The 20,492-nt window shown below is 39.8% G+C and overlaps 2 protein-coding genes across 9 annotated transcripts in view; both read left to right on the top strand.

Moving 5' to 3' along the window:
* The first annotated feature begins 703 nt into the window (after positions 1–703).
* GPRASP1 (G protein-coupled receptor associated sorting protein 1) overlaps positions 704–20,492 on the top strand; it is a 49,662-nt gene continuing 29,873 nt past the window's right edge. The window contains exons 1-5 of one of the 8 annotated variants that reach the window (XM_045473290.1): positions 706–863; positions 1,087–1,146; positions 3,138–3,237; positions 4,972–5,028; positions 17,466–17,506. The gene's annotated coding sequence lies outside the window, so the exon portion shown is untranslated. The other 7 variants (XM_045473288.1, XM_045473289.1, XM_045473291.1 and 4 more) reach the window with 7 other exon arrangements.
* ARMCX5 (armadillo repeat containing X-linked 5) lies at positions 1,375–5,395 on the top strand. Its single transcript, XM_045471175.1, is given in 3 exon segments — positions 1,375–1,414; positions 3,426–3,572; positions 3,575–5,395. Coding segments are annotated over 3 exon segments (1,680 nt in total). The 3' UTR covers positions 5,068–5,395.

Consider the following 20,492-nt stretch of genomic DNA (forward strand, 5'->3'; position numbering starts at 1 on the left):
TGCATATTTAGATGTAGGAAATATCGTGAACATGAGGAGGGGAGGCAGAGCTTGAGAATGGGACAGGTACACACAGGGGTAGTTTGGTATTAATATGCTTCTCTCCGTCCATCACTGTTTTCCCTATATCTTTACCCCACCTTACATTCGACTATTTCAGTGCAAGAAACATAATAAGTAATAAAGATGAGAGACTTAGGGGAGAGAAGCAATGAAAGCCTAAGGTGTTTGATATTGATCACAGGTTAGACCACAGCAGTTTTCTAGAAGCCAATCCCACAGTAGCCCAATTCGTGCACAGAATTAAATGCTTGGAACGGCAGTTTGGAGGGACTTCTCTCGTAGGGGACACAGCTTTAGAACAGATTAGGATGCACTCCCTTCTCTCAGTCTTGAACTTCTTTCCAGACTCTTTTATCTTGGTCCCCTCCCCCAACCCACCTATTTAGGTGGGCCCAGGACTTTGGAGGGGTGAAATGTGTAAACACAACACTCTGGTATCCTTCCGCAAGATCGGGCCAGAGCAAAGTGACCCCCGAAAGTCGCATGCGTTTCAGTTCAAGAAAAAAAAAAAATGTAGGCCTGGTGGGGGAGATCTTGAAAGAGGGGAACTAATGCCGAGACCCTTTGATATTGGCTTCCTTCTCTCCGTCCAGCGCTGCTTCCTCTATAACCAGATGCTGCCCCTGCACTTCCCAGGAGAAATAGCCAGGGTGGAGCTCACAGACAGAGGGCGAAGTGGCGCCATGCAAAGCTTGGTATCATTCCGCCTACATAAAGCCGGATCCCCTTACACTACGCTCTAGCTCCTCCCGCTGCCGCTTTTGGTACTGGGGACGTGGCCAAAGTCTGCAGAGGAAAAGGTAGCTGTTAATAAGTCGCTACGCGTGCGTCCCAGAGGACGGTTGGGGACGGGAGGAAGGGATATACCGAAAAGTAACAATCGTTTGCCAATTACAGCTTTTACTCTGACGAAGCAGGTATCGCGCGTCCTAAATCCCAGGTGCCGGGCCAGTCCCCAAACATAGTCGCCGCCATTGTCTCGCGTCCTCGTATCCATCTGACTGTCCGTCCCTCTTTCTGTAGATCACGGCACCCCCTTGAGGCAAGGAAATAAGAAAACTCCCTCTGATCCGAGCAAAGCAGGTCAGTGAGAAGGCGGGAATCACTTGGGAGTGTGGAGATGGGTATCAGAGGAACGTGGGATACGTGACCTGGTCTAGGGCGCCAGCGGTGAGAGGGAGGGGTCAGGGGTAATTTGAGTGGCACACAACTATAAATTTAAAATGATATGCTTCTTGCTAGCTTGATTTCCAAACACTAATCCCGTGTTTGGGAAGGTAAAGGAGTATAGTAGCGGCTTCTAGGAGAGAAATGGCGATTTATATGATAGCAGGAGGGGCGGCTGCTGCCGGTGAGAACGGTTGTTCGGGGAACCCTGGGAGGGAGAGAGTGTGAAAAGAAGTTGTAACTGTTTGATAATCATGACCCTGGATTAGATTAGAATATCGTTTCATGTACTGGTTACTAGTCTGATTATTAATAATCAAGTCTCTCCGACTGTCTTTTCATTTGGTCTTTGGGTGTAACCTGTGTTTATATGTGTAGGCCTGTTCTTAAGTTTTTGGTACAGCATGTTTGTGTAAAGATCTGTAGAGGCCCGCGGACCACAAAGGAAGGGGATAAGAAAAGGAAACTTGGCCTGATTTCTCCTGGGTGGGCAGTGCTTGGAGTTGGTAGATGGCTAAGACTAGAATAGGTAGCAGTCTAGGGGACACTCCAGATCTCCTTTCTACATGCTTTCTAGACAGTCCTCCCTTGCTCCTGTTGTGTTGCAGAAAATGATAGGCTTTAGGAAAAGGAACGAAACATAAGAGCTTACCTGAAATTTGGAAATCATACTTTTCATTGACTTCCAAACAACTTCCATGGCTTGTCTGAGCCTTCCATCTCTACTATCACCACCACTATCTTGCAGGGATATTTGAGTTGTCTGTGCATGGGAATTGTCAGACTTTTGGAATGGAGCAGAGGAACTTGGAGGGAGGGAGAAGAAGGAGAGGTGCAGAAAATTTTGGCAAACAGGTACCTGTATCCAGAAGGGATACAGATCTCAGGTGCTGATATCTACCAAGGACCCAGTCTCCATTGTCTCCTGTGTTTCCTTTTATTTATCTCTGCATTTGTGAATCTCTGTGTACAGAACCATCACCAGGTCTGTGGAACTCTCAGTTGTGGAGATTTGCAAGTCACAACCCAACTTGAACTTAGAAAATAATGAAGAGAAACATGCCCTGTGTCTGTTACGATTGGTGTGAGGGTAGAGGGACAGAAGATGGTTGAGACTAGATAATTCTATTCTCTTTTGTTCTCCAGTTTAGTAATCACTGTTTGGTCCTCTGCTGATGTAGTTGGGAGTCTTTGAAAGCTTTGGGGGTATAGGAAGTTGCTTGTTTTTCTTATTTCCCACTTTCTTTTCCTATTCTTAAGATTCACCCAGGCCAATTTTGAATGAGAGAAATGCAAGGGCAGTCACTGATGAAGAAAATGGTGGGCAACAGGGAGGAGGAGGGTCAGTCCTGAATTAGGGCAATGGGATTATGGGACCAGAAGGAGGCAAATACTAGACAAACTACAAATACAGGGACCAGGGACCAAGATCTTTTAAGCAAGAGATCAGTTTCCATATCCTCTTGTTTGTTTATTTGTCCATCAATCTGCCTGTAGGTCTGCTGTAAGTCTTGTCAACATTGGAAGCAAGGAAAGGAGGAGAAAATTTCTCCAGATCAGTGAAGTTTGGTATGAGTGTGAAGACTTCCCCAGTAGACCTGTAGGATGAAGTAGTAGAGATCTGCTTGGGTCCAGCAGGGATAAAGAGCCAGTCTAGGGATTCCTTAGCCTCTCTCACTCCCATTCAGCTTTCCCACCCATTCTCCATACTTCTGTTTTGTGTCTGCAAACAAGATTAGTAGCACCTTCAGTTTTGTAGACAGCGTGAAATGAGGACAGAGTGTGCTAAGTATCTACCTCTCCCACTTAGCACTGAATGTCCATAACTCTCCTGTCTCTCTGTGCTAATCAACATAAGAAATAAATTGGAAGAGACTCAAAGCCCCATTTCCTTCCTCCACCCTTAGGTCCAACTTCAATGGCAGATCTGGTGGCCTTGGAGTAGCTGAAGACACCCACCCTCCACAGGGCTGCGCTCAGGCACACAGCCATTCTTCCTTTCCCAGAGTGAGATTCTTCTGCACGTTGTTTATATCATTGACAGAGCCTGTAGTTGGAAAGAGGGCCGAGTGACGACTGGACTTTGTATGAAAACACCAACCTGGGACAGACCTTCAGTCAATGCTGAGACAGGGTTGGAGGTATAGAACGTGGCCTTGTCTTTAACTTGGATCATGACTGGCTATGAGGGTAAGGCAGGGGCAGAGGAGGGGCTGAGGTTTGCCTAAAAGCTGGAATCAGTGGCCCTGCCAACCCTAGAGCCAAGGCTAAGATCCAGGCCAAGTCTGGGGATGGAGCAGTGGCCAGGACACAGACAGTGACCTACACTGAGGCCGTGGCTATGACAGGGATGTGAGCAAGATGGAAGCTATGGCTAAGACTAGAGTCATGACTGAGACTAAGGCAAAATCCCTGGCAGAACCTGGTATAGTGCCCCAAATCAAGTCAAAGCTGATGCCTATGGCCAGGGTCAGTGCTGTGACCAAGTACGAAGTCAAGGCTGGTGCTGGAAGTGAAACCAATATCAGGTCCTTTGCCAAGGCTGATGATAAGGTCAATATTGAGTCCAGGTCCCAGAGAAGGAGAGAGGACAGCATCAAATTCAGGGCTGGGGCTGGGGACAGAGCTGGTATTGTAATCGAGTCCAGTGATGAGGATGAAGAAAATGTCTGCTCCTGGTTCTGGACAGGAGAAGAGCCTAGTGTAGGATCCTGGTTCTGGCCTGAAGAGGAGACTCCTTCTCAAGTTTATAAGCCTCCACCTAAGATCCAGGAAAAGCCCAAGCCCATACCCAAACCTGAACTCACTATAAAACAAAAAGCAGCAGCATGGTCAAGGGCCAGGTATAGTGTCCTAGTCCCAATAGAGGGAGGGAAGCCATCCTTGCCTCCAGAAGGGAATTGGACTCTCGTTGAGACCTTGATTGAAACTCCTCTGGGGATTCGGCCTCTGACCAAGATCCCACCCTATAATGGACCTTACTTCCAAACCTTAGCTGAGATCAAAAGCCAGGTTAGGTATAGAGAAAAGTATGGGCCCAATCCAAGAGCCTGCCGCTGTAAATCACGTGACTTTAGTTTAGAGCCTAAAGAGTTCGATAAACTCGTTGCCCTACTTAAGTTAACTAAGGATCCTTTTATTCATGAAATAGCAACAATGATAATGGGCATTAGTCCTGCTTATCCATTTACCCAAGATATAATTCATGATGTAGGTATTACTGTTATGATTGAAAACTTGGTCAATAATCCCAATGTTATAGAACACCCTAGAGCTTTAAATATAGTAGATGACAACTCTGAATCTTCTGAGGAACCAAAACCAGGAGAGTCATACGTATATCAAGTTTGTAAGGACATATTCTCTTATCCCTTGAACTCCCCTGTGCAACTGGCTGGACTAAAATTATTAGTGCACCTGAGTGTGAAATTTGAGGATCACCATATAATTATTAATTACATTCCAGATTTCCTCACCTTGTTAAGCAAAGGAAGTGTCAAAACCAAGTTTTATGTTTTAAAAGTGTTTTTGCGCTTGTCTAAAAATCAAGCCAATACAAGAGAACTGATTAGTGCCAAAGTACTGTCATCATTGGTTGCACCCTTTAACAAGAATGAGTCGAAGGCTAATATTCTTAATATCATTGAAATATTTGAGAATATAAATTTCCAATTCAAAAAGAAGGTGAAGCTATTTACCAAAGAAGAGTTCACTAAATCTGAGCTTATTTCCATATTCCAGGAAGCAAAAGAGTTTGGTCAGAAACTCCAAGACTTAGTAGAGCACAGTGATCCTGAGGTTAGAGATAAAGTTATACGATTAATACTTAAACTCTAAATAGCTGTATGTTCTCACAGAGCCATGAACATTTTTTTGTGTTATAATATGAAGCTATGCATATAATAATTGTAAGTTCAATATTTGTTATTTGTGTTGGTTGATGGAGGCAATTTTATGCATACCAAATGATCTTGAGAGCTTGAATGTTTGTTGATATTTACTGTGCTATTTAAATTGAGATATTTTTAATCTTTCTGCAACGTGACCTGATAATGAACCTATTCATGCTGAGCAAGCTATATTTCTGTGCTTTATATTGACATAGTGTATTCGTTTGAGGCTTCATTTACATGTTAATAAAGTTGCATGCTAAAACTGGTGAAAACATTGTTGTAGTTCTTTAGTTGAAGTCTAGTCAGAAAGATAAAGCACAAATAACACAAAGATGATAAAGAGCACTGTCGGTGTTTGTAGGAGGGTACAGACCAAACAATCTCACATTGATAGATCCTTTACTTTCAACATGTTCAAGGAATAGAATCGCACTACACAAGAAGACAGGACTGTTACCAGATGTAACTAGTGTTACTAGATGTGTTACTTACTAGATGACATCTGGGCAGATCTGGGGAAAGGGGTAAGGACACTGACCTAGGAGAAAGGGAACACAGATACTTTCATTCCAGTCTGAATCCCAGAACTTCTGTTCAGCTTTTAACATAGGACATCTCATTAGGATAGCTTGAAGCTTTTAAGCTCCCAAGAGGATTCCTGGTTCTCATCCCCATTCAGAAAAGCCATGGAAGTATGTTTCTGAAAGGACCCAGCCCCACCAGCCCCACCCAGCCCCTGGTACCCCATCCAGGGGTACCAGGTTTACTGTTTCATCTGAGAATCCCTTCCCCTGTAGTCCTGGGCCTCAGAGGAGGGTCTTCCTGGAGACCAACTATTGAAACTGCTTCATGGATAGTCTCATTTGCCCTGCCTTGGTGATGGTTTACTCTCATCCTTACTTTTGTTTGCTGGCCAATGGTTTGAACTTGGTAATTTGCACCTATCCTTGGTGGCAGCAATGTGTTTGTTCTGATCCCTTTTGGTCAGAGCTCAGAATGTTGAGCTCAGTGAGATAGCTACAAGATTCCAAAGTCCTTTAGGGATGTGTAGTTAGGAAGGAATTAATTCCCTAATTCCATTATCCTATCTTATTTGTACAGTTTATAGAGCTGAAGCCATGTTCTCTATACTGCTTCAGCTCCTCCTGAGTATACTTAATGAAAACTAGGTTCTGGCTGGCATAGAATGCCAGAGTATAGATTTGGATCAGGGGTCACCTTTGCCTCCTTTTGTTGTTCTTGTTCTGTTTCCTTTACTGCCCAGAATTGGGAAATACAGATGTTAGGTTCAGTGTACAAATACTAGTCTTTCTTTTGAACTTCCTCTCTCTCCTAATTTATGTATTTTGGGGAAGGCCTAAACTGAAAGAATCTCAACAGAGTGTCTGTCATGTACTCCTGGTTTTAGAAGCTATCCCTAGTTTAATTTCTATTAAGGTCAGTTCTGAACTTATCTGTTATACATCTAGGAATTAAAATGAAGGGCAACTGGCTACATATGTTCATTAAGGGTGAAAAAAAGTAGGGTTTTTGCAATGTGCAGCTGTAACTTAGATGATTTTTGAAGTTCTTTATAATTTGTTTTTTAATCCTTTGTAATTCTAGCTGTGTGTACTAATTTGAGAATTGGGGTCTTCACAATACAATTGGAGCAGACCCTTTGGAAATATTCCGGGTCTTAAATGGCCTATGGAGCACAAGATCAATTGATAGCTATAGAATTTCCAATCAGCTAAAGAGAAAAATGAGTGTGAGGTATGCAGGTATTTGTGTCAAGGCAACAAGCTGATGGCCTCTCCTTAGGTGGGAGTTATGGGAGACAGTCATTTCCCAAAGTTTTCCTGGGATGTACTTGAAGTCAAAACCCTGTTGCTCATCTCATCTTTTCTAGAAAAATAATTCAGACAACACCATGTAGTATCAGGGCTGATCTGGATGTTACTTTTCTTAAAATGTTGCCTCTGTAGGTAAAAATCAGGATGGATTTCTCATCTTTCCTGCCATGAAGTAAAGTAATTAACTAATCTTCCTACAGCACACCATACCGTCAAATTTAAAAGAGGAATTTTCAATGGGAATTCATCTATACAATATCACCAAATTCCCTAGCAAGGCTTTCAAAGCTCTGTATCCTTTGGCATTTTCCGTTTTTCCCATTATATCCCACCATGTGGCCTACATTCAAGCCTCACTGGGCTATTGTTTCCTGACTATTTTATGCAGTTTCCTGCTTTTATGTTTCAAATGCCAGGTTAGGGGCGCCTGGGTGGCGCAGTCGGTTAAGCCTCCGACTTCAGCCAGGTCACGATCTCGCGGTCCGTGAGTTCGAGCCCCGCGTCGGGCTCTGGGCTGATGGCTCAGAGCCTGGAGCCTGTTTCCGATTCTGTGTCTCCCTCTCTCTCTGCCCCTCCCCTGTTCATGCTCTGTATCTCTCTGTCCCAAAACTAAATAAACGTTGAAAAAAAAAAATTAAAAAAAAAAAAATTCAAATGCCAGGTCATTTTGAAGTCTTCATGACACATTTATCCCCCCTCTCCATGTTGGAATTAATAGCTCCTTCTGCATTTCCAAAATTTTTTATTTACTACTGTATTTTAGCATTTGTGTCTTTATACTATACCCTGGAGTCTTAGTAAGTTGGAGCTTGTGTTTAGAGACAGCTTAGAGGGGGGAAGCTTGGACTTTGAGAATGTCTCAACTCCAAAGTGTGAACTTTTTGTTGTGTATACTAATAATAATGATTAATATTTATACATTTATTAAGTGCTTACTATGCGCCAGATACCATACTATGTGCTTTATTTGTATCAACTCATTTAGTTCCTAAAACATGTGAGAAAGTGGAGATACTGATTGGTTAAATAATTTGGCCAACTTCATTGAGTTGGTTAGGAGCAGAGCTGATATTCAAACCTTTGCAGTCTGAATCTGGAGCCAGCATGTATACCTACTTTGTAACTCTGTAACCCCACACAGCCCTTAGTAAAGTACATGGCCCATCCTAAACTTAAATTTGACTGTGGTCAGACACACCTGTCCCTTATCTATTCTGCTTTTTCCATTTGTGTAGGCCTCCTCCTGCCTTACCTTCATTCCTTACCCAACTAAGCCTTCATGGTCCATCACTTTCAACATGTTTCACATTTTTTCTTGTGGTAAAATATATATGTAACATGAAAGTTGCCATTTAGTGCACATGAAAGTGCACAATTTAGTGACATTAATTGCATTCACAGTGTGCCATCAATACTATTTCCAAACTTTTTCATCTCCCAAAAGAGAAACTGAGTAACCATTAAGCAATAACTCTCAATTCCCCACTCCTTTCAGCCCCTGGTAATTCCCAATCTACATTCTGTCTCCATAAATACGCCTATTCTAAATATTTCTTATAAATGGGTACATTTTTCATACAATATGTGTTCTTTTGTGTCTGGTTTATTTCACTTAACATGTTTTCAAAGTTTATCCATGTTGTAGCATGTATCAGAACTTTATCCCTTTTTAATAGCCAAGTATTGTTCCACTGTGTGTGTGTGCACCACATTTTGCTTACCCATTCACTTGATGGGCATTTAAGTTGTTTCCACCTATTGGCTATTATAAATAATACTGCACTGAACATTGGCGAACAAGTATCTATTAGACTCTCTGCTTTGAAATTTTTTAAATATATACCTAGAACTAGAATTGCTGAGCCATATGGTAATTCTATGTTTAGCTTTTTGACAAACTGCCAAACTGTTTTCCATAGCAGCTACATCATTTTACATTTCCAACAGCAACATACAGGGGTTCCAGTTTGTCCACATCCTTAGCAACACTTGTTATTTTCCATTTTTTAATAGTTATCCTAGTAGGTGTGAAGTGGTATTTCATGGTGGTTTTCACTTGCATTTCCCTAATGACTAATGGTGTTGGGCATTTTTTTATGTACCTATTGGTTGTTTGCATATCTTCTTTGGAGTAATGTCTACCCAAGTTTTATTGTTGTTATATTGTAGTAGTTCTTTATATTCAAGGTACAAGTCCCTTATTGGCTATATGACTTGCAAATATTTTCTTTTATTCTGTAAGATTTTTTAATGTTAATGATGTCCCTTGATGCATAAAAGTTTTTAATTTTTATGATATCCATTTTATCTATTTTTTGTGCTTTTGATGTCATATCTAAGAATCCATTGCCAAATCCAAAAGCTAGGAAGATTTATTCTTGTTTTCTTCTAAGAGTTTTATAGTTTTAACTTATGTTTAAGTCATTGATCCGTTTTGAGTTGATTTTTGCATATGGAATTAGGAAAGGGTCCAACTTCATTTTCTACATGTGGGAATCCACTTGTTTTAGCATCATTTGTTGAATAGACCAGTCTTTCTCCATTGAAGGTACTTGGCACTCTTCTCAAAATTAATTTGCTGTAGACATTATTGGTTTATTTCTGGACTCTTAATTCTGTTCCATTCATCTCTAGGTCTATCTTTATGCATGTACTACAAGATTTTGATTACTGTAGCTTTGTAGTAAGTTAAGAAATCAAAAAGTGTAAGTGTAAGTGCTCCAACTTTTCTTCTTTTTCAAAAAAAAATTTTTTTTAATCTGAGTCCCTTTCCATTCCATATGAATTTTAGGATCAGCTTTTCCATTTACATCAAATAAGCCATTGGAATTTTGACAGAGATTGTATTGAATCTGTAGATTCCTTTGGGGGTATTGTCAGGTCAACAATATTAAGTCTTCTGGGGTGTCTGTGTGTCTCAGTTGCTTATGTGTACCACTCTTGCTTTTAGCTGAGGTCATGATCTTGTGGTTTCTTGATTTCAAGCCCTGTGTCAGGCTCTGTGCTGGCAGCACAGTGCCTGCTTGGGATTCTATCTCTCCCCCTCTCTCTGCCCCTCCCCCACTCGTGCTGTCTCTGTCTTTCAAAATAAATAAACTTAAAAAAATATTACCTTCCAATATATAATAATGGGATACCTTTTTATTCATGTAAATCTTTAATTCCTTTTAGCAATATTTTGTAGTTTGTGTACAAGGATTTCATCTCCTTGGTTACAATTATTCCTAGAGGATTTATTCTTTTATTTTTTTTAAATGTTTATTTATTATTTTTGAGAGAGAGAGTGCAAGTGGGGGAGGGGCAGAGAGAGAGGGAGACACAGAATCTGAAGCAGGTTCCAGGCTCCATGCTGTCAGCACAAAGCCCGACGCAGGGCTAGAACTCACAAATTGTGAGATCATGACCTGAACTGAAGTCAGACGCTTAACCGTCTGAGCCAACCAGGCGCCCCCAGTTTATTCTTTTAGATCCTATCATAAGTGAAATTGCTTTCTTAATTCCATTTGCAGATTATTCATTGCTGGTATATAGACTCATAACTGATTTTTGTGTGTTGTAACATGTAGCTTTGCTGAATTTGTTTATTAACTTTAGTAGCTTTTTTGTGCATTCTTTGGGAATTTCTGTATAAAGGATTATGTCATCTACAAATAACAATGCTTTTCTTTCTTATTTGGATACATTTTATTTCTTTTTTCTGTCTAACTATTCTGGCTAGAACTTCTAGAACAATGTTAAATAACATTGGTGACAATGGACTTGCTTGTCTTTTTCCTGAACTTAGGGGGAAAGTTTTTAGTCTCTCATTGTTGAGCATAATGTTAACTGTGGGTTTTTCATAAATGCTCTTTATCACGTTAAGGAAGTTCCCTTCTCTGCTTTATTTTCTGAATGTTTTTTACCATGAAAGAGTATCAGATTTACACAAAGGTCTTTTTTTTTGCATCAAATGAGGTTATCATGTGGCTTTTATTGTTGTTGTTCTATTAAGGTAATGTATTACACTATTCTAGTACAGTGATGTATTATATTCATTGACTTTCAAATGTTTACCACTCTTGTATTCTTTTCTTTATGTTTTATTTATTTATTTTGAGAGAGAGAGTAAGCATACATGAGGGTGTGTGCACAAGTGGAAGAGGGGCTGAGAGAGGGAAAGAGAGAGAATCCCAAGCAGTCTCTGCACTGTCCTCACAGAGCCCGACGTAGGGTCAAACCCACGAATCATGAGATCATGACCTGAGCTGAAATCAAGAGTTGGTCACTTAACTGACTGAGCCACCTGGGTGCCCCACCATACTTGTATTCTTGGAGTAAATCCCGCTTGGTCATGGTATATAATCCTTTTGACATGCTAGTGGATTCCGTGTGCTAGTATTTTGTTGAGAATTTTTGCATCTATGTCTCAAATCTATATTCATAAGGTCTCTAATGTTCTTTCCTTGTAACATCTTTATTTGGCTTTGGTATCAGGGTAATGGTGGCTTCATAAAATTAGTTAGGAAATGTTTACTTCTCTGTGTTTTGGAAAGTAGAATATTGGTGTTAATTCCATTTTAAATATTTGGTTCCAGTGAAATCATCTGGTCCTAGACTTCTTTTTTGGGAGGTTTCTAAGTACTGATTCTATCTCTTTAATATTTATGGATCTGTTGAAATTTTCTATTTCTTTTTAAGTCAGTTCAGGTAATTTTTGTGCTTTTAGGAATTTGTCAATTTTACTTACATTATATAATTTGTTTTGTACAATTATTTATAGTGTTCTCATATTTTTCTTTAAAATTCTGTGTGGTTGGTAGTAGTGTCTCCACTTTCATTTCTGATTTTAGTTATTTGTGTCTTGTCTCTTATTTTCTTTGTCAGTCTAGTTAAAGGTTTGTCATTCTTGTTGATCTTTTCAAAGAACCAACATTTGTTTTTATTGATTGTCTCTACTATTTTTCTATTCTCTATTTCGCTTATCTCCACTCTAATCTTCATTATTTCCTTCCTTCTGCTAGGTTTGAGTTTTGTCTTCTTTTCCTAGTTTCTCAAGATGTAAAGCTAGGTAATTGATTTAAGAGTTTTCTTTTTTTAATACAGACATTTATAGTTATAAATTCCCCTGTGAACACTGTCTTGTTGCATCCCTTAAGATTTCCTATAATAGTTTTTTCATTTTCATTCATCTCTAAGTATTTTATGATTTCCCTTGTGACTTCTTCTTTGACCAAATTGGCTGTTTAAGAGTCTGTTGTTTAATTTCCACATTGGTTAATTTTCCAATTTTCCACTGGAATTGGTTCTCATCTTCATCTGTTGTGGTCGTGAAGATACTTCATATGATTTCAATCATCATATGTTTATTAAGACATGTTTTGTGTCCTAACATGTCTGGAGAATGCTCCCTGTGCATTTGAGAAAAATGTGTATCCTGCTGTTGATTGGTGGATTATTCTACAGAGGTCTAGTTGATTTATTTATTTTTATTTAAAAAAAAATTAATGTTTATTTTTGAGAGTGAGAGAGACAGAGTGTGAGCAGGGGAGTAGCAGAGAGAGAGGGAGACACAGAATCTGAAGCAGGCTCTAGGCTCTGAGTTGTCAGCACAGAGCCTGACGTGGGACTCGAACTCATGAACTATGAGATCATGACCTGAGCCAAAGTCACCCAACCGACTGAGCCACCCGGGTGCCCCAGGTATAGTTGATTTATGACACTGCTGAAATCCCCTGTTTTCTTTTTGATGTTCTGACCAAATGTTCTATCCACTGAGTGTGATGTTTGAACTCTCCAACTATTACTATAGAACTATTTCTCCTCTCAATTCTGTTAATGTTCGCTTCTTAGAGATTTTGCCTTCCTGATATCTCTGCTCATTTTTTTAAATGTTTATTTATTTTTGAGAGAGAGAGAGAGAGAGAGAGAGAGAGAGAGAGAGAGTGTGTGTGTGTGTGTGTGTGTGTGTGTGTGTTTGAATGGGGGAAGGGCAAAGAGAGAGGAAGACAGAGGACCTGAAGTGGGCTCTGCACTGATAGCAGCAAACCCAATGTGGGGCTCAAACTCACAAGCCATGAGATCATGACCTGAACTGAAGTTGGATGCTCAACTGAATGAACCATCCACACATCTGCTCTATTTTTAATCCCATTCTATCTATAGGTTCCTCTGTATCTGCATGGGAAAATTTATCTTTTCTTAACTCTTAACTCCACACACGTTTCCACTTACCACCCTATCTTTGTCTACCCTTTCACAACAGTTTTTTCTACATTTTTACATGATTTTTCTACTTTCTTCTACTCAGTCCTCACACAATTGCAATCTAGTTTCTTTCTCTAGTCTGTATTGAAACTGCAGTCAAAATCACCAAATCCCTCGTCTTCCCAAAAGAAAACAGACAATTTAATTTTAAAAATATTTTATTTAAACATACTGTTAGAGATTAATACTATTTTTCCACTTTTTATGTATCTTCCAAGTGGTGGAAACTTCATTAGAATGACAACTCTGACATTTCTCTGCCCTCGTCCTTACTCATTCTTTTCTTTGCATCTTCCCTTTCTCTTGAAATTTTACCTTCTCACAGAGGCCTGTGCTGTGTCCTACTTTGGTTTTACATAATAAAGGGTTTATGTGTAGATTGAAATAGGACTGCAGTTTCTAACTGGGTGGGATATTGTAGCAAATTCTAGGATTTATTTTTAGGAACACTACTGTCATATTTGTCTGTATCAGATTTATCAGTAGCAAAGATTCTTTTATTCCCCAGTTTTACAGAGATATTATTGACATATCACATGTAAATTTAAGTTGTACAACATCATGATTTGATACACATATATATTGTAAGATGATTATCACAGTAAGGTTAGTTAACACCACCATTCCCTTACGTGATAACCAGTTTTTTTTTTTTTTCCTGTGGTGGTAACATTTAAGATTTACTGTCTTAATAACTTTCATGTATACAATACAGTATTGTTAAATATAGTCACAATGCTGTACATTAGATTACCAAGATTACCAGGACTTATTCATCTTATAGCTGGAAGTTTGTACCCTTTGACCAACATCTCCTCATCTCATCCACTCCCAGCCCCTGGCAACCACCATATTACTTTCTATTTCTATTAGTTGTTTTCTTATATTCCACATATAAGTGAGAACATAGAGTATTTGTCTTTGTCTGGCTCATTTCACATGATATAAAGCCTTCAAGGCCCATTGTTATTGTACCCCGAGGCAGGATTTCCATTTTTATGGATGAATTATATTCTGTTGTATATACACCACATTTTAATTATCCATTCATCTGTCAATGGACACTTAGGTTGTCTCCATGTCTTAGCTATTGTTAATAATGCTCCAATGAATATGGAGGTAACGATATCTCTTTTGGCATAGTGATTTCATTTCCTTCAGATATATATCTGGAAGTGGGATTACTAGGTCATATGGTAGCTATATTTTTAATTTTTTGAGGAACTTCCATACTGTTTTCCATAGTGACTGAACGTTTACCCTACCACTATATGCACAGTGGTTTACTGTTACAAGTCTCCCTCTTAGACAGGCTTTTGTTGCATCCCACAAGTTTTGGTATATTGTGTGTCCACTTTCATTTGTTTGAAGATATTTTTAAGTTTCCCTTTTGGTTTTACCTTTGATCCATTGGTTGTTCAAGAGTATGTTGCTTAATTTCCATTTATTTGTGAATTTTCAGGGTTTCCTCTTGTTGTCTTCAGCTTAAAGAACTCCTTTCATCATTTCTTGTAAGGCAGGTCTAGTGGTGATGAATTGCCTCAGCTTTTGTTTTTTTGGAAAATTATTTATCTCTCATTTATGAAAGACAACTTTGCTGGGTAATGTATTCTTGGTTGGCAGTTTTTTTTTTTCTTTCAGCACTTTGAATATATCACCCCACTCTCTCTTGGTTTGTAAGATTTCCACTGAGAAATCCACTGGTAGCATTATGGAGGTTCCCTTGTAAGTTACAATCTTATCTTTGCTGCTTTTAAGATTCTGTCTTTGTCAGGGCAGCTGGATGGCTCAATTGGTTGAGTGTCTGACTCTTGATTTTGCCTCAGGTCATGATCCCAGAGTCATAGGATTGAGCCCCATGTTATGCTCCATGCTGAGTATGGAGCCTGTTTGGGATTTTCTCTCTCCTTCTGCCCCTCTCCCCTGCTCTATTTCTAAAAGAATAAAAAAAAGATTTTCTTTTTGTCTTTGACAATGACAAAGTGCCCTTGAATTTGAGACAATTTTATTATAACATATCTTAGAAAAGCTTGTTTTAGGTTGAAAATTGGGTTATCTATGACCTTCATGAAATTGTATGTCCAAATCTCTTCCCAAATTTGGCAGCTTCTTAGCCATTGTTTCTTTATTTTTTCAATTTATTTACAAATATTTATTTATTTATTTGTTTATTTACTTTTGAGAGAGAGAGACAGAGACAGAGACAGAGCACAAGCAGGGGAGGGGCAGAGAGAGAGGGAGACACAGAATCCGAAGCAGGCTCCAGGCTCTGAGCTGTCAGCACAACACAGAGTGAGGCTAGAAGTCACAAACCAGGAGGTAATGACCTGAACCAAAGTCAGATGCTTAACCAAGTGAGCCACCCAGGCACCCCAAAGCCATTGTTTCTTTCAATTAGATTTATTCTCCTTTCTCCCTCTCTTTTCATGGGATTCCAATAATGCAGATTTTTTTTTTCTTTTAATGCTATCCCCTAATTCATGTAGTATTTCTTCACTCTATTTCATTATACTTTTGTTTTGCTCTTTTTACTGAAAGATTTCAAATGACCTTCAAATGTCTTCTTGTTCACTAATTCTCCTTGGTTGAGTCTTCTGTTGAAGCCCTGTTTTGAATTCTTCAGTTCATTCAATGTTTTCTTCAACTCTAGGATTTCTATTTGGTTTTTAATGGTTTCTGTATCTTTATTGAACTTCTCATTTTGTTTTTGCATTTTTCTCTAATTTCATTTACTTGTCTGTGTTTTCATATAACTCACTGAATTTAAGAGGATTATTCTGAATTCTTTGTCAGACAGTTCATAGATCTGTTTCTGTAGGATAATTGAAATTTTATTAGTTTCCTTTGAGGAAGTCACGTTTCCTTGATTATTCATGATCCTTGTGGCCTTGATTTAGTGCCTACACATTTGAGGAATTAGAATCTCTTCTGGTCTTTATAGACTGCTTCTACAGACAAAGCCCATCACCAATCAACCCATCCAGAGATTCTGGATAGGCCATCTAGTGGTGTCCATGGTGGGCTTTCTGCGGGACTCTATGTGGGCAGGTCTGGTGCCTTGGTCAGGAAGTGGGCAGGCATCATGTTTGTGTACATGGGGATTGGCCTGTTACCTGGATCCAAGGAGGCAGGCCTGGAGCCTAGGTTCACTGGGGCCTAATAGGCACCAGGGACCACTGGAGTGGGCCTGATGTCTCAGTACACAAGGACCAGTCCTATACTGGGAAAAGCTGTGAGCCTGGTTTCATAGGAGCCAGCCTGAAGGCTGGCGCCATTGTGGCTTATCTGGTGCTGGGGCAGGCTAGGCCCCTGGCACCTGGATATGTGGGAGCTGTCCTTGAGGCTGCACCACAGAGGTTGGCCTGGTGCTAGGGCAGGCTGAGAGCCTGGGTCCATAGGAGCTTGCCTAGAGTTAAGTCTGCAGGGGCTGGTCTGGAACTGGGGTGGGTCAAAGACTGGGTCTGGAGTATCCAGCCTGGTGTTGGGCCCAGCTGAGAGCCTGAATTCATAGTACCTAATTGGTTTCCTTAGGTGACAGGAACTACCTGGGGCTGTGGGAGCTGGCAAGCACAAGGATGTGCTGGGTGCCTGGGCCACAAAGTCATTCCAGGCCTCAGGAGTCAGCCAGCATTGTGGTAAGCCAAGAACCTGGGTTTGCAGTAGCCTTCCATGAGTATGGGCCCACAGATGCCACGCTAGACAATTGGGGCTGATTATTGCCAGGGTGAGCCAGAAGTCTGAGTTCATGAGAACCCTCTGGGATCTAGGTTCCACAGAAGCCACCCGAAGCCACAGGAGTTGGCAAACACCAGGATGAGTCAGAGGCTTGGGCTTAGGGAAGCCCCCAGGAGCCTGATGCTCTAGGATCTGTCTGGGGCCATGGGAGCCACTTGGGCATGCTGGAGCCAATAGGTACTGGGATGAGCCAGGAGCCTGTGTTTGCAGTAGCTAATGGGGAGCCTGGTATCATGGGAGATGCCTAAAGCTGTGGAGCTGGTAGGCACTGAAGTGAACTAAGGTCCTGGATTTGAGGGAGCCTGTAGAGAGACACCTAGGGCTTTAAGAGTTGACCTTGTGCTGGGACAGTCTGACTTGGGAGTCTGTGGTGAAGTTGGAAACTCACTTCATTCTCCATTTCCTGTGGGAACACATTCTCTCTCCATCCTCGGATACTGCTTCTTGGGGGAGAGGTGATGGAATTAATGTGAATCTATCTTTCCTACCCTTCTCAACACATCTTTTCTTATTTCTGTGCTTCACCCAGGTGCTGTCATCTCTCAAGTGGAATCCTTGGCTCCTTTGAAGGTATTTTTGTGCATGGATAGTTATTCAAGTTGGTATTTCTGAGGTGGTTGAGCACTAGGAAGCCCTATGCATCTGTTTTGCTGACATCACTCCCTGCTTTATTAATTTTTACTCAGGTTATCTAGAGCATGGGTAGGGGGAAAGGATAGGTATTTATTTCATTCCACAAACCCTTACATGTGCATTATCTTAATACATTCTAGTTTCAAAAAATGAACATCATAAAGACTTCTTTGAATGCAACTTCCATCCTTTTCCCCTTCCTAAAGGCAACACAAATTGTCAATTTCTAGAACTTTTCAATGCATTGCCTGCAAACAAAGATATGCAAGTATCCTGAGGATTTTTAAAGTATTAAATTTTATCATAGTTTATGTATTATTCTGAAACATTTTTTTCAGTAGTATGTCTTAGAGATTTTTCCATGTAAGCATATATCTATCTCTTTCCTCTTAGTGCTGTATCATATTTCATAGTATTGCAGTATCATTTTTGCTTCTCTGGGTGATTCTGAGTAGTCTTCTGGGTCATAGGTACTTTTCATTTTAATAGACATTTGAAATCTCCTTAGAAAGGGATTATATCATTTGAGAGTCCTTGGTTCCCCATACATCCACCAACAATTCTGACTGTTTACATATTTAAACATATCTGCCAATCTGATAGATGAAAAATGGTATCACTTTGTTTTAATTTAAATTTTGCTAATATTGAAGAAAATATAAAAACTCCATTAACTCACAGAAAAGAATCAGATGAGGAAAATGAATTTTCTCTTTAACAAAATGCAACTTAATTTTTTAAGAAGCTAAATGCTTCTTAGCAGCTTTTGGGGGGCTGTGGAAAAGTCTGAAAAAAACATTTTTTTTCACAAACTTAAGATTCTTAAGACATGCAAAGAAAAATAAGCATTCTTATAGTGCTAATAAATGTGAGAGTTTACTATTATGAGTTCTAAGATCTTTTAGTATTTTAATTGTTTCAATTATGTGGAGATTATGTTCAGATAATTATATAAGTCATTAATATAAGTCATCAAAAAGTAGTGTAATAAGTGATGATTTAGCAGTAAGATTACTAAACTTTTCTAAAGAGAAAGGACACAAGGGGAAATTATCAACTTATTTATATGTGAGGCAGAATAGAAGGAGAGGTGAAACTTAAAAGGTGACAATAGTGAAAGATCAAAAAGTGGAGCCAGCTTTTTTGTTACACAGACTATAAAATATCTGTTTTGTTTACCAGTCATAACTAGAAGCATATACACATAGGTTTCCATTGTGATTGAAGCAAAATGTCAATTTTGGTTGATCAAATTTCTCTGAAATATATACTTTTGTTCTGGCATCTTTGTCCCGAAAACTAAATGTACAAGTATACCCTTGAGTTGCAAGGATTCAATAAATCAATGGCATGGATATCTTGAGTAATTCAAATATTGGCCCCATTACATCAATAACAAGGTTTGGCAATTAATATAATGAATACCATGTATTTTCCTTTAGAACTTTTTAGAGAAAAGCTATTAGGCTTACTCAATTTGGTTTTAAAAGTAGTGACATGTTTGAAATGATACCATCAATAAAGTAAAAAGATGACTCAACGCATAGGAGAAAGTATTTGCAAATTATATATATGATATGGGTCTAGTACCCGTAATATTTATTTATTTTGAAAGAGAGAAAGGGAGAGAGTGTGCATGCATGCATGAGAAGGGCAGAGGTGAGGGAGATAGAGTCCCAAGCAGGCTTCACACTCAGCTCAGTGTGGAGCCTGATGCAGAGCTTGATCTCACAACTGTGACTTCATGATCTGAGCCCAAATCAAGAATCAGGATGCTCAACCGACTGAACCCACCCAGATGCTCCTATATTTGGTCTTTATCCATGATTCCTGGCTCCCAGCTCCCAGAAACTCTTGGAATTTCCTGAATGATAAGAGCAATGGGGGCATCTTTTGTCATAGTACTTGGTCTCTTGTCCTCAGTTCCTGAACTCCACTTAAGAGCCATTAACATGAAATGGGTGTCATGTTATTTATAACAAGCACTTTTTTTTTTATCACAATTGGGTTTATGTTAATGAAGTGACTTTTAGAAAGCACCTAAGGATGGTGGCTGGTTTCAGGGGAACCAGCCCTGTGGTAGAAAGTTGGAACTTTCAGTCCAACCCCCTACCCTCACATCCCACCCCTACCTCCTGGAAGAGGAGAGGGCCTGGAAGTTGAATCAGTCCCAGTGACAAATAATTTAATCAATCATGCCTACATAATAAACCATCCAGAAAGACAGCTCAGAGAGCTTCTGCATTGGCAAACACATGAAGATTCTGGGATACTGGAGCACTGGGAGAGCACATGGAAGCTCTACACCCATTCCCCATACTTTGCCCTATGCATTACTTCCATCTGGTTGTTAATGAGTTATATCCTTTTATGAAAAAATGGTAATCCAATAAATAAAATGTTTCTATGAGTTCTGTGAGCTGCTCTAGCAAATTAATCAAATTTAAGGAGGGAGTTGTTGGAACCTCCCATCTATATAGCCTGTCAGTTGGAAGCAGATATGGTAATCTGGACTTGAGACTGGCATTCAAAGGTGAGGGGCGTACTGTCTTGTAGGACTGAGCCCATAACCTGTGGGGTCTGATCCTATTTCCACGTAGATAGTGTCAGAATTGAGGTGAATTGTAGGGCACTCTGCTGGTGTCCAAGCATCTCTTATTGGTGTGGGAATCCCTCCCTCCACACACACATTGGAATTGCTGCCAGAATACCTTTATTTTGAAATTAGGAGGAATGAGTGCCAACTTACTTTTCTTTTTAAGATTATTTTGTTTATTTGGGATCCCTTGAGATTCCATATGAATTTTAGGATAGATTTTTCTATTTTTTTTTTTTTTTTTTTAATTTTTTTTTTTCAACGTTTATTTATTTTTGGGACAGAGAGAGACAGAGCATGAACGGGGGAGGGGCAGAGAGAGAGGGA

The sequence above is a fragment of the Leopardus geoffroyi genome, chromosome X (assembly GCF_018350155.1).
Source record: "Leopardus geoffroyi isolate Oge1 chromosome X, O.geoffroyi_Oge1_pat1.0, whole genome shotgun sequence".
In the NCBI taxonomy this organism is placed as follows: Eukaryota; Metazoa; Chordata; class Mammalia; order Carnivora; family Felidae; genus Leopardus; species Leopardus geoffroyi.